Source organism: Microtus oregoni, unplaced genomic scaffold, assembly GCF_018167655.1.
Source record: "Microtus oregoni isolate MIOR12 unplaced genomic scaffold, Mior012 000053F_ref0000044, whole genome shotgun sequence".
Taxonomy (NCBI): domain Eukaryota; kingdom Metazoa; phylum Chordata; class Mammalia; order Rodentia; family Cricetidae; genus Microtus; species Microtus oregoni.
The window spans coordinates 11,342,477-11,359,719 of NW_024543829.1; the positions used below are offsets into that span (position 1 = coordinate 11,342,477).

Below are 17,243 nucleotides of genomic sequence, written 5' to 3' on the forward strand. Positions count from 1 at the left end.
GGCAGAGAGGAAAATCCTGCAGTAAGATGCTTTGTTATATACGATCTACCTTGTTGACTGCCTGCAGTTTATGTTTTTTTACATGTTACTAATAACTTATTTTTCTGCTTATGCCTTCTGGGATTACTGTCAAGGGAGTATTTGTGTGACTTCATACTTAACCCATAATAGAGTTTGTAGAACTTTTTCTACTATATTCATTCAGCTATTCCCATCCAACTTCAGATTTCTACTTTGCAAATGAAAATCTAAATACAGAAAAAAGTACAGAAATGTAATCTACTTAGCATTTTAAACTGATAGAAAGGCTTCTAGTAGTTAAAGTATTTCCTTTTGAGTTTTCATAATAAATATAAAGGAGAAACAACTACAAAAACAAAACCTAGCTCTCTCCTTAAAGATTAAAACAGAATGACTATGCACATACTAGGATTTTAAGTATTTGCTGTTTAAATTTTTTTTCTCAACAGAATGTTCAAAATTAATTATTTACTAGGCTCAAACACTTAAAACACCACAACCACCATCAAAAAAAGAAAGAAAGAAAAATAAAAACAACTCACCCTGAGATTTTTTTTTTTCTGTTACTAACCAAACGACTAGATGAAAAGTCTTTAAAAGCAAAGGTTTCAAAAGCCAAATTCAAGTTATGGTCCATAACAAATTTATCTACAATTATTACCTTGCTCAGACATAAGGAAACTGTCCATCACTGCCCTCTGCCAGTGATATCATTTCCCCTGAATTCCCTCCATGTACTGAACCTTCCTTGACCACATCATTTCTATCGTGTGCCTCTATTTAAACTATTCAAGCAAAAATTAGCCTAGTCATCTGGAATCCAGTTAAGAGATGAGGGAAAAATAATGCGTTTCAGCATGGTGCTCTGTCTGCTTATCTGAATCTGGTTCTCTGGACGCTGCACTTTTCATCACCTTTGAAAGTTCAGTTCAGAGAGACAGACACACACACACACACACTTACATTGTAAGCAAATGAAAGCAAAATAAAATAATCCTTTACTATAGGTATGCAAATATTAACAAACTCCTTCAAGAAGAAAAAGAGTCTCCCTCACTACTGAAAAAAGCCAATTTATACATCTCCCCACTTAATTTTATTACTGGTCTATAACTGTTTGTAGAGATTTTAAGAATTCTCTTTCAACTTTCTTGTAGTATCTGCCTGGTTCCCTCGACAACAAAGAGCTAAGCAGACACTGAAATATTCTATCTACGCAGGGTCATTAGTTTACCTTTATTCACAGACACTGAAATACTCTATCTACGCAGGGTCATTAGTTTACCTTTATTCACAGACACTGAAATACTCTATCTATGCAGGGTCATTAGTTTACCAGTATTCCAAATTACTCTCCACAACCCAGACGTTCTTCTCCCACTGAGCAATTTAAGAATGAAATGACAAAACCCTGTACACAGTAAAGCTATATCCAAACAGCAAAACTATCTCTGCCTTCCTCATATACTAACAATGGTTTCTGCCTTTAGGAACTCCCAATTCTATCACAATGAGATATAAAAGCTGCTTTTGGGATGGAGCTTTGGAATGGTGCTAAATACCTAGGAAAAGGAGAAAGAGCAAAGATTAACAGGAATTTCAACCTTGAATGTTTTGTCAAAGTTACTGAACAACCAGCTTCACAACATGAACTGATTCACACGGTTAGTGCAACTGGATATTAACTATAGGAACCAGCATTTGAAAACGCTAAAACAATTTGAAGAATTACATCATTTTCTACAATATGAACTTGGGTAATAATTATGGCTTTGATTCACTTAAAGAGACTTTAAATAAATGATTAAATACCAGACATTCTACAGTTTACAGCTTAGTTCACATGTAGCCCATTCACAACTACTTTCTTTATATTAATCTGCAACTTAGTAGTGAAATGACTACTATTCTCTATCACTTCTTTTTACTAAACACATAGGAAAAAATGCACGGTATTGTCCTCGTGCTGCCCACAAAACTCCCTCCCCAGCTTCACTCCAGAACTCAGGAATTTTCAAAGGAGCAAAGTAATTTCCTGTTGCTATTGAAACTGCTCCTGGCCCCCAACCACGATTTCAGGAGACACATCCATGTGGAAGGAATATTCTGGAACCAGGTGAAGGCTTTGCTGCCCAGTTTCAGAGCTAAACAGTCCCAGGTTTTAAAGTAACCACAGGAAGAACTGAAGTGGAAAGGGACCAGGTAGCATGACTAGAACAAGGAAGGAGAGTAACAGAATCAGAAAAACTTGAAATGTCTAATTAATACAATCTATTAATCAAAAAATAATCAAAGCTATCATTACATTTTAGTTAACAACAAACGAGTTTATTGTGCTAAACTTAATATTCATAAAAATAATAGGTGAGAAAAATGGATCAATTTTTTAAATATGAGAAACCAATATTCAAAAAGGTTAACTTAGTCCAAGTACTACGATCTACAAAGATGGCGTGAGCCCAGCAGATGAGACCACAAAAGCCCGTCTGTCCACCAGACCACTCACTTGTCCTTCTATGACTTGTATGTCTATCTCCTCAACATATTACAGTTTTACACTAGCAACAGTGATTAGCTATTACAGCTTTATATGCAGAAAAATCTGTAACATAGTACTTGCTACATAAATTAGCAAATATGAATGAATATACAAAAAAGGAAAAGCATGATAGCCAAGACATGGTGGCGGCACACACCTACAGTCCCTGCACTCTAGAGCAGAAGACAGGAATGCCGCAAGCCTGCCAGAGGACACAAGAAGACCCACCTCGGAAAGTCAAAAAGAAAAAGTTTTTTCCAAAAAGGAAGCAAAATAAAAAAACCTAAGAACACAAATACTGAAATATTTTAGTTTTTAGCAACTAAAATTCAAAGAAACTGAGAAAGCATTTTAAATATATTTATATATGCTTTATATAAAATTTTAATCATCAATCTGTCAAAATTCAAAATTATTATAGACTTACACTTATGATATTTAAAAACATTTTAGTTTTTATAATAAGATTGTTATGACTTAAAAGTTTTATCATAAAAAGCTATAATCAAAGTACATATGGAAAATATTTTCCACATCTACTAACTCATCTGTGTGTGCATGCATATGTTTCTAAATAGAAAATAGGTTGTTTCATAATTAGTGGATTAAAAAGTTCTCCACTGCAAATGCAACATTCTCAAAATGCTATATATATTCTGTAACTACCATAATCTTTTAGAAATTGTTTACATCATGCTTAAAAGTCAGGTGCACACATATCCCCACAACTAGTCTGCATGGTGGAGACATGGGTAAACTCACACGTACACACACATCCCCACAACTAGTCTGCATGGTGGAGACATCGGTAAACTCACACGTGCACACATATCCCCACAACTAGTCTGCATGGTGAAGGCATCAGTACACTCATTTGTATGCACAACATCTTTAATATTTGCTCCCCTCTCTGTGCTTGTAATCAAATGTAACATTCTGAAATCCCAAAGTTCTGAGAAAAACATAAATCCTTGTCTCACAGCTAATGTCTGACTCTGGAAACACATGCATTTTCTTTTCAAGCATTTACCCTCAAAACTCCCAAAGGCTTTGGACTGGAGAACACCTGCATCTCTTCATTTAGTTCCAATAACAGAGCCCAAACTCCAAAATTACAAAAATAGACTCTCTGTTCAGCTGTAGTTACATTTTGCTCCTAATTCCCATGAACAAAAATGCTAGGCGCATGAAATCATTCAGGCAAGCTCTGTCATCAAGAGGACAAGGTTTTTGCACCAGAAGCCAGTGGGAACAAGATAGAAACTGGCAACAATTACAGATGAAGTACACAGTAAAGTCCTCAGGGAAGACAGAGAAAATGTAGTTAGATAGATGGGTATAATTTTTACATATTTATATCCAAATCACAAATGTGAATTGTCTTTCATTGGTACAATATAAAAGCATTTCTAGCTAGTGTCCTATCAAAAATTCTGAAGGCGTAACTCCAAGGCAATACCCCTAATTTTGCATTAGGAAGAGAATTTCGAGAAAGAAGATGTTTCCGTAATGAAAGCACAGTCTTGAGTTTAGATCTCCTTAGAAACTGCTACCTGACCAAAGAACTTTGGTGTGCACTTTCTATTATGTTTAATCAACCCAATCAAACTAATTTCCTGACACCAGAATTGCAGTTTTAACTTTCCACTAACAATAAAAAGCCCACCATATTTGATAAGTAACAGATAAAATTATTTCCTTTCATAAAAACCTAACGAAATAAAATAAACCCTTATTCTAATTTACAAAGTTGAATTATTCTGGAGAATAAGAAAACTGTCTAAAATTTGCAATATTTCAATAAATTGTCAAAGATTATGTTATAAGAAACACTTACTTTACATTATTGCAGAATAGCATTGAAAACACCTAATTTTATCTTTCCAACTCTAGAATGAAAATGTTTCTTTCAGTATTGCTACACTAAAGAAAAGCCAGTCCTGTGTGTGGTAACACAAGCTCATAATCCTAGCACTCAGCAAGGATGAAGAGAAAGGATCTCAAAATCCAGGTCAGGCTGGGCTACACAGCAAGACTGTATCAGTCACCTTTCTGTTGCTTGACAAAACCCCATGGCCATGGTAACTGACAGAGAGTTCAGTTGTTCTTATGGTTGCAGAAGGCTGAGAAGACAGCAAACAGCAGACAGGGTAGCTGAAACAGAAGCTGAGGGCTCACCTCTTAAACCACAGAGAGCAGAGAGTGAATTGGAAATGGCTCCTGGCTTTGAAACTCACTTGCTTCCTGGTGACACACTTTTTCAGCAAGGTGGTATCTCTTAAGCCTCCCCAAACATAGCCACCAACTGGGAACCAAGTATTGAAATACTAGAGACAAGGAACCCAGTTAGTTCCTTGGGCAGCTGAGGATAGGGAACCTGAAATGACCCTATCCTAGAGCAATACTGACGAATATCTTGCATATCATCATAGAACCTTCATCTGGTGATGGATGGAGATAGAGACAGAGACCCACACTGGAGCACTGGACTGAGCTCCCAAGGTCCCAATGAGGAGCAGAAGGAGGGAGAACATGAGCAAAGAAGTCGGGACCACGAGGGGTGCACCCACCCACTGAGGCAGTGGAGCTGATCTATTGGGAGCTCACCAAGGCCAGCTGGACTGTGACTGAAAAAGCATGGGATAAAACTGGACTCTCTGAGCATGGCGAACAATGAGGGTTGATGAGAAGCCAAGGACAATGGCACGGGGTTTTGAACCTACGTAATGTGCTGGCTTTGTGGGAGCCTAGCCAGTTCGGATGTTCACCTTCCTAGGAATGGACGGAGAGGGGAGGACCTAGGACTTACCACAGGGCAGGGAACCCTGACTGCTCTTTGGACTGGAGAGGGAGGGGGAGAGGAATGGGGGGAGGGGGAGAAGGGTGGGAGGAGGGGGAGGGAAATGGGAGGCTGGGAGGAGGTGGAAACTTGTTTTTTTTTCTCCTTTCTCAATAAAAAAAATGGAAAAAAAAATAAAAAATGAAATGCTAGAGACAATGAGGCTTATTAGTTCACTGGAACCAATTTTAAGTATCAGTTTCAAACATATAGAAAATAGCTGATATGATTGATAATGTTTAGGCTGAGCTGTTCAGTTGAGAATTCAAAAAAGGAAGGAAGAAAGGAGGGAGGAAGGGCAAGGGAGGAAGGAAGGCAGGCAGGAAGGCAACGTGTGTGGAAACACACAAGGATGAAATGCAAGTTTATTAAGAACTTCATGTTTTAAAATAAGATGAAAAGCAATACAAAAAGACACCCACTGCACCAGTAAATGCATGTACATATGCCACCTATCGGCATATGTACACAAATATAAGTAAATGTAACCTATACATGGGGAAGAAAGAGAAACATGATAGCAGGGAGGTGGGTTTTTTTTTTGGGGGGGGGCGGGTAGAGCCATAAAGAACAACATTATTATTCTGGCATCAGGAACTATGAAGAACCTGAAATTGCACTAATCTGTTGTATGGCTGCTGCAGAAGAAAAGACTTCCCCAATCAGAGACTAAAGTCTTAGTCACCATGTTGCTAGCACACCTTTGACATCAATATAGCTGCACCAGTTACCTTTGTTCCCATGTCCCACAGACATTGTGACAGAGACATTGCAACACAATGTTTGCGTGCCAAAAGACACACACTATATGAACTTGTGGAGGAACTGGTTGTTTTGAGAAAGGCAGTAAGCCCTTTGACTCCTAGAGGAGACCGTGTATGTTATCTTCCAAACCTATAAACTTATAGAGACATCTTTGAAATGATAATCTATAACAAAAGTCAGTGCCCTGACTCTCGGGATTTGTAAACAACATATCAGGTCTATGGAGACTACTATGCTAACAGAGCCAGGAATGATGAAGGTTTCAGTGGAAAAGACAAGATGATTAGAAGATGTGGCGGGAAAGCTGAGGTGGTCAGTTCGATGAGGCACTCTGAGGCTTACATGTCACTTCATGCCACTGTCAAGAGGAAAGCCAGAACAAAGAAAGCTGTAACCAGGGACAAGCTACCTTGTGGTAATTAGAACTGTCAGGGGGAGATGCTGGCAGATACACGCCACCATTGAGCTTACCTCTAAAAAGAGGAAAGAAAAAGGATGAGAAGGCTAGTATATATTGAGTGCGTGCTATTTATCTGTCAATGCACTCATAACCCTGACTACGTGTCAGAAATGCTCACTTACTTATTCACTGCCCACCAAATCATCTCAAGCATTCGTTACATGTCAAACACTGCAAAGACCTGAAAAAACTATGACAAGCAGTGAGTAACCCTGGAAAGCACTGTCAGATGGTGAAAGACAGACTATGTAAGGGTGTACTGTCACAACACAGAGAGAAGAACACATGAACGATGACAAATACGAGCAGAGCTGCTCCAACTGAGTGAGGAGAGGGACTGAGGAGTCTCAGAAAAGGAGGCAGGAACTGCACAGATATTTTATGACAAAACTGGTTCTAAGCAGAGGAAAAAAGAACAAGGATAGATGTTAAGATTTGTCAACAGGAAAAAACACCATATGCCTACTATAACTCTATAAAATTATAGTGAGAAACAAGGAGAGCACACAGGCCAGTAGACCTGAGCCAACAGGAAGGCCATGTGCGAAAAGGTCTCCTGACACTGGGTCAGGGAGGGCAAACCTGAATATGAGTCCTTCGTGACTCTCTCTATTTCTACACAGCACACACTAAGACCAATTCCTATTTATAACCCACACTTAATAAAAACACAGAGCTTTTTAGCAACAAATGTTATAAAATCATGGGCAAAACACAAAATATAAAGAAAAGTGAGGGTCTATATATAAGAGATTAAGGGTTTATCTAAAACTCATTTTAAAATATTATCTACAAATAAATTACAGTGATAAAATACTTTGACTAATGAAAAAGTCACAGAAAAACCTGTGGTGCATGTCTACTTTAATAACTTATATGAACATTAAAATGCTCACATCATATAGCAGTCCTACCAAGGGACCAGGACGACACCATGGAAACCGGAACGCTAAGAGCCCACAAGAAGCCTCCCCTCAGGTAAACACTGTCGAGTGTAGAGAACACGCTGTGCATGAAGTGAGGCTTCTGACAGTGCTACAAAGGGAGACAGGACGCTTCAAAGTCAGGAACAGATTATCCCCGCATATTCCAATTATGTCCCCCCCCCCCAACTCCTCTGAGATCCTCCGAACTTTCTTATTCATCTAAATCCATTTTTTCTTTCATTAGAATACAAAAGAACAGCAAAAATAATAAATAAAATTAAAACAAACTAGAAAAATGAGGCAAAACAAACAAAAGAGCCAAAGAAAAAGCACAAGAAACACATATAGAAGCTGGGAAGCAAATTTGCACACACAGAAACCCCATAAAAACAAAATCTGAAACAATAACATATAAACAAAAGATCTATAAGGTTCAAATGAAAAAAAAACACCCAGACAAAGCACTGTGAGACAAAGCACTGTGAATGTAACCACTGTGTGTTCTGGGTTGGCCAGGCATCATGGCCCAGGCCCAGCCCTCTTCTGATAGAGTCACACAGCAATGAAAGGGTTTCTAACAACGATCTGCTGTGCTCACGGGTCAGAGCACAGCATCATCAGAGAAGCTTCTTCCTGCAATAGGTGGGAACAGATACAGGAAACCACAACTACACCCTGGAGCACTAGGTCCTAAATGAGATGTCGCCATCAAATCTATCCCCCTCAAAATCAGGGAACTCTGTAGAAGAGGAGACAGAAAGACTGTGACAGCCAGAGGGGAGGAAGACACCAAGGAAAAAAGGCCTTGATAGGCAAAGGTCTGAGGCAGTATACAGAGGATGTGTGCACGTCCAGTCAGGCGGGGCCCGTCTGTAAAGGGCAGTTTACAAACTGTGTACCTTTCATCCAAGCATCTTGACTTATGACGTGGCTGTCACATCAGTGATACCCAAGCACATATGCACACATTTGATTCAAATCCGGATTGCTGCTCAAAAGACTAATCCGACTCACATTGAAACTGGCTCTATAAAAATATTTATGAGTTCCTTACTATATCCTAGCCATGAATGTAGTTGGTATTTTCAAGGTGGGCAGAAATACTGTATTTTAAGATAACCCAAATACAGAAACCAAAAGTACATTATATTTAAGGAGTAAAAAGCAAGGACAAAAGAGTAGTTCTTTAAAACCAAATGCATGATTGCATTAACATTGTGTACACAAATCCATAAAAATACCACCAAACATAAATCTAATCATGACTATGTGAATTTCCTTAACACCACAAGAAATTATAAAACTTGAACTGATAAATGCCCTAAGTGTCACAGATAATTATTCTTACACCAATTTGTTTTTAGTGTTTGGAAACATCGTGAGAGGCAAATCAATCTGTAACCCTAAGAATGGCCTTTAATTATGAGGTCTAACCTTAATATTGTTAGGAAAAAGATTGTGTTATCACTTAAATATGCTCGGCTCATTATTCTAATTCTGTATGTGGTAAAACAAAAAAAGTAGAAGACTGTTTAACTCAACAGTAAATGGAAGATACAAACAACACCCAAGCTTTACTAAATGGCAGAACATTTTTAAAATATAATTAAAGGTGTTTATCATCTCTGATCTCCAAAATATATAGAGAACTCAGGAAACTAGACTTTAAAATGCTAATTAACCCAATTAAAAAATGGGGCACTGAACTGAATAGAGAATTCTCAGCAGAGGAAGTTCAAATGGCCAAAAGACACTTATGGTCATGCTCAACCTCCTTAGCGATCAGGGAAATGCAAATCAAAACAACTTTGAGATATCATCTTACACCTGTCAGAATGGCTAAAATAAAAAACTCCAATGAGCCGGGCAGTGGTGGCGCACGCCTTTAATCCCAGCACTTGGGAGGCAGAGGCAGGCGGATCTTTGTGAGTTCGAGACCAGCCTGGTCTACAAGAGCTAGTTCCAGGACAGGCTCCAAAACCACAGAGAAACCCTGTCTCGAAAAAAAAAAAAAACCAAGAAAAAAAAAAAACTCCAATGATAGCCTTTGCTGGAGAGGCTGTGGAGGAAGGGGTACACTCATCGATTGCTGGTGGGAATGCAATCTTGTGCAACCACTTTGGAAATTGGTGTTTCAGTTTCTCAGGAAATTCGGGATCAACCTACCCCTGGACCCAGCAATACCACTCCTGGGAATATACCCAACAGATGCCCTATCATATGACAAGAGCATTTGTTCAACTATGTTCGTAGAAGTATTATTTGTAATAGCCAGAACCTGGAAACAACCTAGATGCCCTTTAATGGAAGAATGGATGAAGAAAGTGTGGAATATCTACACATTAGAGTACTACGCTGCGGTAAAAAACAATGACTTCTCAAATTTTGCATGCAAACGGATGGAAATAGAAAACACTATCCTGAGTGAGGTAACCCAGACTCAAAAAGATGAATATGGGATGTACTCACTCATAATTGGTTTCTAGCCATAAACAAGGGTCACGGAGTCTACAATTGGTGATCCCAAAGAAGCTAAGTAAGAAGGTGAACCAAAGGAAAAACATATAGTTGTCCTCTTGGCTAAGGGAAGTAGACAAAATTTCCGGGGAGAAAATTGAGATCTTGGGGGTGGGGTGGGATGGGGGTAAGGGGAGATGGGGAGAGAAAAGGGAGAAGGGGAGAATGGGGGGAACTTGGGGAAAAAGGAGGATTGGGATAAAGGAAGGTTAGATAGGGGAGCACAGAAGCACAATTCTTAGTTAAGGGAGCCAGTTTAGGGTTGGCAAGAGACCTGACCCTAGAGGGGCTCCCAGATGCCCAAGCCGAGGTCCCCAGTTAGTTCCTTGGGCAGCTGAGGATAGGGAACCTGAAATGACCCTATCCTAGAGCAATACTGACGAATATCTTGCAGATCATCATAGAACCTTCATCTGGTGACGGATGGAGATAGAGACAGAGACCCACACTGGAGCACTGGACTGAGCTCCCAAGGTCCCAATGAGGAGCAGAAGGAGGGAGAACATGAGCAAAGAAGTCGGGATCACGAGGGGTGCACCCACCCACTGAGACAGTGGAGCTGATCTATTGGGAGCTCACCAAGGCCAGCTGGACTGTGACTAAAAAAGCATGGGATAAAACTGGACTCTCTGAGCATGGCGAACAATGAGGGTTGATGAGAAGCCAAGGACAATGGCACGGGGTTTTGAACCTACGTAATGTGCTGGCTTTGTGGGAGCCTAGCCAGTTTGGATGTTCACCTTCCTAGGAATGGACGGAGAGGGGAGGACCTAGGACTTACCACAGGGCAGGGAACCCTGACTGCTCTTTGGACTGGAGAGGGAGGAGGAGAGGAATGGGGGGAGGGGGAGAAGGGTGGGAGGAGGGGGAGGGAAATGGGAGGCTGGGAGGAGGTGGAAACTTGTCTTTTTTTTTTTCTCCTTTTCTCAATAAAAAAAAATGGGAAAAAAAATAAATAAATAAAATATAATTAAACAGACATTAACAAAGGTGGTTTATTGAATCACCAGGCCTACCTATCTGCACAGAGCTAGGAAAACCAAAGGCCATACTAGCCACTTTCCATCTTAGCAAATAAAGTTGTGTATAACACAGCCACACTCACAGCTTTATGTTGTGCCAATGGGAATTTTTGTGCTGTAAGAGCAGGGCAGTTAAGAGACCATTTGATTCACAAACACTGTCCCTTTAAACACCAGGAAAAACAGTTTATCTATAGGTAACACCTCATGCTTGTATCAGTCCTGCTGAACACACTACTATTAGAATCGAAGGTCTTTCTCTTTAAAGAGGAGAATTCTTAAAGAAGCACACTGCTTTTCTTTATTGAGATTTATTAATGGTCAAAATGCTTCACTTTATTGTAATTCCATGTATATGTGTGTGCACGCGTGCATTTTCTTCACCCATTCATCCAGAAATGAGCATATATGGTTATGTGTTGATTCCATAACATGACTTTGTTAATAATATGAAAATAGTCATGGGCACAATAAGAGTTTCTGTAGCCCAGAATGACTCTTTAAGGCATATCTAGAAATGGTACAGCTGAATCATAAAATACTTCCATTTTTTTTTACTGTCAGCAAACAACCTCTAAATTGATTCCTACAGCGACTTTACCCATCTACATCCTCAACAACATACACTGCCAATCCTTTCCTGCATCCATGTTCATGTCTTGTGACTGATAAAAATTCAGAAAGGACACGTACAAATACTTTTCCCGTCATTATTCTCTCAATGCTCTATCTATACAGTATTTGTATTGGATTAGATATTATAAAAAGAATAGTTTAATTCTGACTGTGATAAGACAGAATTCCAGTGTAGTAAATACGGATTTCCATAAGGGCTAAAGATCTGAACCTGTTTTCATGTGCTTATTGGCCTACGATCTTATCACTGGGTAAGTGTGTGTAGCACTCATCTACCCACTTACTAACTGGGTTATTTGTTCTTTTGACACTTGATCTCATTTGTCGCATACTCCATGCTCTTACTTCCCACTCTGTGAATACTTGGAGAAGAGTTTCTGATTCTCATCAGTGTCTTCTCTCCACTGATCATTCCTATTGCGGTGCATAAATGTTTGTAATTTCATGATCATATTCATCAATTGTTGCTCCTGTTATTTCCAGGATGTTCGGAGTCCTCTGGAGTAGCAGGTCCTGGACTACCCCTATACTTTTTACTGTGCAGAAGCTGTTAACTTCATGGGATCATATTTCTCAATTGCTCAATTGTTCCTGTTATTTCTGAGATGCTAGGAGTTCTAAGGAGTCAATGCTTCCTTTCAAAGCTGGGTGAGAAAACTTTAGGTTTTCTGTGTGTGCATATTCAGCCTGCTTTAGTTGTGTGGGATCATCACTGGGTCTTCTGTGCTGTCCGTGGGTCTGGGCATCTGGCTGTGTCCTGCTAGCATGCTGCTTTGTAAATGACTGCTTCCTTCTGAAGTCTTCTCTTGGCCAGCATCCTGGTACGGCATCTCAAACTCGTGTTTCGGACGACTCATGTCCAGTTTAGAGTGTGCTAATGACTTAGCTGCATACACACCATAACAAAACTTAATTTCACATCTCTACGACAGTGCTGAATCTGTAGCCATTTGTTTCCTTAGTCTCTGTCTACACATACTTATTGACTGGTCAATTAAAAATCTTTTCAAATTTCTGTGTTGGATGTATTAGCATATGCTTCCTTTTGTATATCCCGTATGATGTCAACAGAGCTCCCCTCTTCTGCACCATCTGAAAAGCTCACCGAAATCTTTGAATGACCCCTCATTTCTAGCCCCACTGGTTACCCTGGGTTTACCAAGTACATCATTGTACACATGGCTAATTCCAGCCTTGTCTTCTCATTTTTCTTTCCTGGCCCCCATTCAAACTTATGATACTGGCTCTCAACAAGACAGCTAAGATTCTGAATAGATGCTAATGCAAAACAATAAAAACACAATCTAAGAAAAGAAATCACAACTTGTGAGTTGGTAAAATTTTTTTAGTTTTTTTTTTTTTTATTTCAGTATCGAAGTCTTTTACTTCTGGAAAAGCTATGAGTGGTCCAAATGTGTCATTTCAATATGGTAAACTGAGGGTCACAGCCAAAGCACTACAGCATTAGAAAATCTGCCTTGTAGAAAAAGCTGTAAACTAAACACACACAAACACACACACACACACACACACACAATTCTGTGGTTGCATGATACACATGGAGTTTGAAGTCCTCATAAAATCATAATTTATAAACACTTCATTTATCAATACTCATATGAAAGAAACAACATTTTAGAAAAAAACTACAGAGTATATCCCAACAAACATAAATTGACTGAAAGGTTCCCATTTAAAGGCATTTCTAGAATTGAAGTGCAGATGAAGGAAGCCTGAGAGGCTGCACGTACCGGAGAGGTGGCAGTCATCCATGTGCTGGGGGACCTGAGTGGTGAACGCGATCAGATCTGGGGCGAGGAGTGACTCCGGCTTTCTGCTCTCATTAAGCCACTTGGTGCTGTGAAGGTCTCGAGTGTCAGAAGGGCCCTGAAGCAAAGGAATCAACTTTTCTTTTCCATTGTCACCTGAACAGAAATATTGATTGGAAAAAAAATTGAAAAAAATTTAAAAATAGTATTTATGTAAAATATACTAATTTGGAAATGGTTGATCTTAAACTATACCACTAAAACAATGATTAATCAATACTTGTCACTTTAACTGTCTATCTAGTTAATAATCGACAGAGTGACTGATGAAGCTATTTTGGATTTTAAGTTTTGACGCTGTGCTAATGAATGCAGAGCATGCTCAGAACAGTTTATAGAATGAAATGACAGAGACACAATTCAGCAAAATACGTACTATGATATAACAGAATTTAAGACTGCTAAAAGAACTGCAAATAGCTTACAGAGAACATTACAAAACAAAACACTGAAGACAGGAAGACAATTACAAACTAACTTTTCTAACACCCAGATGTGGTGTTTAAACCCACTCTGCTAACATCTTCATTCAATATTTAATTATAATACATTATCAGTTCACGTTGCTGTCAAAACTGTAACAATGAATATTCTTTTAATTTGTTCCTCATAACTACTATTAAAACTATGCAAAGTTCTTCACCTTAAATCCAAATTAATTGGTAAGTATCATCCCTGAACTGTTTAAAATATTAAGTACAAATAAAACAATGGAAAGCTCTGATTCCCAGGAACAATGAGGAAATTCTTGTTTCAGCAAATGCTCCTTGTAAAAGGCAAGGCCAATTCTCCTACAGAGGCAATAAAGTTTTACACGGCACAGCTGCACATACCTGGGGCTTTGGCACAGATTTTTATGGATCCCACGGTCCCAGAGGCACATCTGACCAATGATGTGCTGCAGTACTTCAGCTCAGCATTCTGGATTGAGCCCTCAAGAGTTGGCAGGGGATTCTTAGCTTTCACACCTAATAAAAGAGAACTGCAAATGTACTAGCTGATTGAATTTAAATAATTTTTATATTCCTTCACCAAGGCATTTAAAGTTAATTATACTTTAATTATCTACCTCAGATTTTCTTACAGTATGTATGTTAGGTTTCAGAGTTCAATATTTAAAAGGTAAAAGGATGCAATTTTAAAATAAATGGGCTGAACTCTCATAATGATACTTACAAACAGATCTTGATTAGTAGGCCTCAAAACATGAAACAAAACAGATAAATTATTACATAAAACTCAAGAGGAAGTTTGAAAATCATGTTCAGTTTTAGAAAACACAATAAATAAGTTTAACTTATTTTGGCATGGAATTTACAGAGAAAACTGCCTGAGGGAAGAGCTGAAACTAGAGCAGGACAAGATAGTCTGTAAGCTAGAATGCAATTTCTTAGAACTAAGGCAGAGGGGTTTAATCAAAAAGTAGATATTAATCTCTCTACTAGAGGACAGTTATTAATATAGAAGCTGAGAACTTTAATGTTAATGGTCAATCCTGGTCTTGTCATGAAGTGGTGGCAGAGAACCCTAGAGAATATAATACTGATGAAGACATGGGGAGAAGAGGAAAAGGTGAGGGATCATCTCTCATGAAGTAACATTTCCTCGGAACTCACTATGTGTTCTATAAACAAGTCAGTCTCCACAGAAGACCCTACTACAAATATTGCTATCCTCATTGTGGGGTAAAGTCCCATAGGCTGAGGTGAAACCTCATAGGTTGGAGGGAAAACTAAATTTCACAGGAAAATCTGCAATCAGACAACATTTACTGAAGTGAAGACTTGCATTGTGTTATGCATACAAATGAATTCAATTTTCACAAAAGATTATGATATAAATGTTACTACCCTCATTGTATGGATAAGAATATCATGAATAAGAGTGTTAACAAAATTTTGCACCATGCACGAAAGGTTATATATGAAAGAACCAAAGTACTGAACAATGTCATTTATGACACAGAATAATTTTGTGTACCAAAAATTTCATAAATATTACAGGATAATTTTTTCTTTCTACCATTCATTTTGAGTATATTCATAAATAGCCAGGAATACTATTTCCCTTCTGTTCCTCACCTCAAAGTTTAGTAAAACACAAAGTATTATCCTTCATATTTAAATATTCTTTAATTCTACATGATTTTAAAAATAAACTTTCTATGTCTTATTAAAATTTCTTCTAAAATCTCATGTCCAATTATTTTTTAATATTTATCATATTACAGTGTTCTGGTGTGTACGCATACAAATCTCATTATGGATCTCATTACGGTTGGTTGTGAGCCACCATATGGTTGCTGAGAATTGAACTCTGAACCTCTGAAGACTAGCCAGGGCTCTTAACCTCTGAGCCATCTCTCCAGCCCCCCTCATGTTCAATTATAATGTGCTCGTGAATACTTACTATTCACCAATACTAATATGCCAATATACGAAAGTTTTCCTGAACAATGGTCAGGAATTACCATGCTAAATGATTCCCAAATGACTGAGAGGAGAGCATGTTAGAAAAACGTCAAATACTAACCCTTGTTTCTAAATGAACTCTCAATGTTCTAATCTTCACCTTAGTCATTGTCCTGGTTGACTTTTTTTTGTCAACTTGACACAAAATAGAGTCATCTAAGAAGAAAGAATGTTAATTCTGAATATGCCTCCATTAAGGTTTGCCTATAAGTCAGTGAGGTACTGTCTTGAAGTCATAAATGGAGCCAGCCACTCCTGGGCTTGATCTTGAATACTGTAAGAAGGCAGGCTGAGCAAGCCCTGAGAAGTAAGCCAGTGAACCACAAGCCCTGTAATAGTTCCTGCCTCCAAGTGCCTGCTCTCCTTGAGTTCCTACTATGACTTCTCTCAGTGATGGACTTTCACCAGAAAGAATAAGCAAAATAAGCCCTTTCCATCCCAAAGTGCTTTTAGTCATGGTGTTTACCATAGCAGTAGGCAATTTAAGACAGTAATTATATAACTATGAATCAATTAATTGCTACTTTGCGATGTTTAGCGTGTGTATAATTTATAGTATGCATCCTCAGAACAGAAGCTGAGTTGAGCTGTCCCATAATTAAAAAGTGTATAAATCAATAAAGTGGTACCCAAACATTGTGTATTTCTCAGGTTTTGAGATGCCATGACAGGAAATACTTAAATAATACTCAATAAAATTAAATGTCAGAAAATTAAATAATCATAGTGCTAGCACTATAGTTATTAAAACATCTGACACTGACTGAATATTTAATTTGACTTATTTGTTCATGACACAAAAAAATAAGAAGGCTACTACTATTCCCACTATACACATATGAAAACAAAGGTTTGGAGAGCTACAGATTTGGCAAAAAAAAAAAAATGAATCAGAAAGTGAAATAAAAGGAACCATAGATTTTCTTATGAGAAAGGATGCATGGGGATAGAGAGATGGGTCACTGGATAAAGAGTCAGGTATACAAGCTGAAGAACCCAAGTTAAAAGTTGGGTGTGCCCACAGGTTCATCCCAACACTGAAATTTGGAGAAGGGAGAACCTCTGAAACTTTCTGGGTCCAAACCTACCTCCAGGTTCAATGAGAGAATCTATTTCAAAGGAAAAGAATGGAAAGTGAAATAGTAAGGCATGCGATATCCTCTTCTGACCTCCACATATAAGGACATAAAAGTACAGCACACACATACATGCACAATA

General features: G+C 38.5%; 1 protein-coding gene across 3 annotated transcripts in view; it reads right to left on the reverse strand.

Annotated features, from left to right (window-relative positions):
• Nucleotides 1–17,243, reverse strand: part of Vps13b (vacuolar protein sorting 13 homolog B) — a 470,084-nt gene that overhangs the window by 346,582 nt on the left and 106,259 nt on the right. For all 3 annotated transcript variants that reach the window (XM_041637454.1, XM_041637453.1, XM_041637452.1), the window contains exons 18-19: nt 14,388–14,522; nt 13,477–13,650 (exon numbers count right to left, since the gene is read on the reverse strand). In XM_041637454.1, the coding sequence (XP_041493388.1) occupies nt 13,477–13,650; nt 14,388–14,522 (309 nt within the window). The remainder of the gene's footprint in view (nt 1–13,476; nt 13,651–14,387; nt 14,523–17,243) is intronic.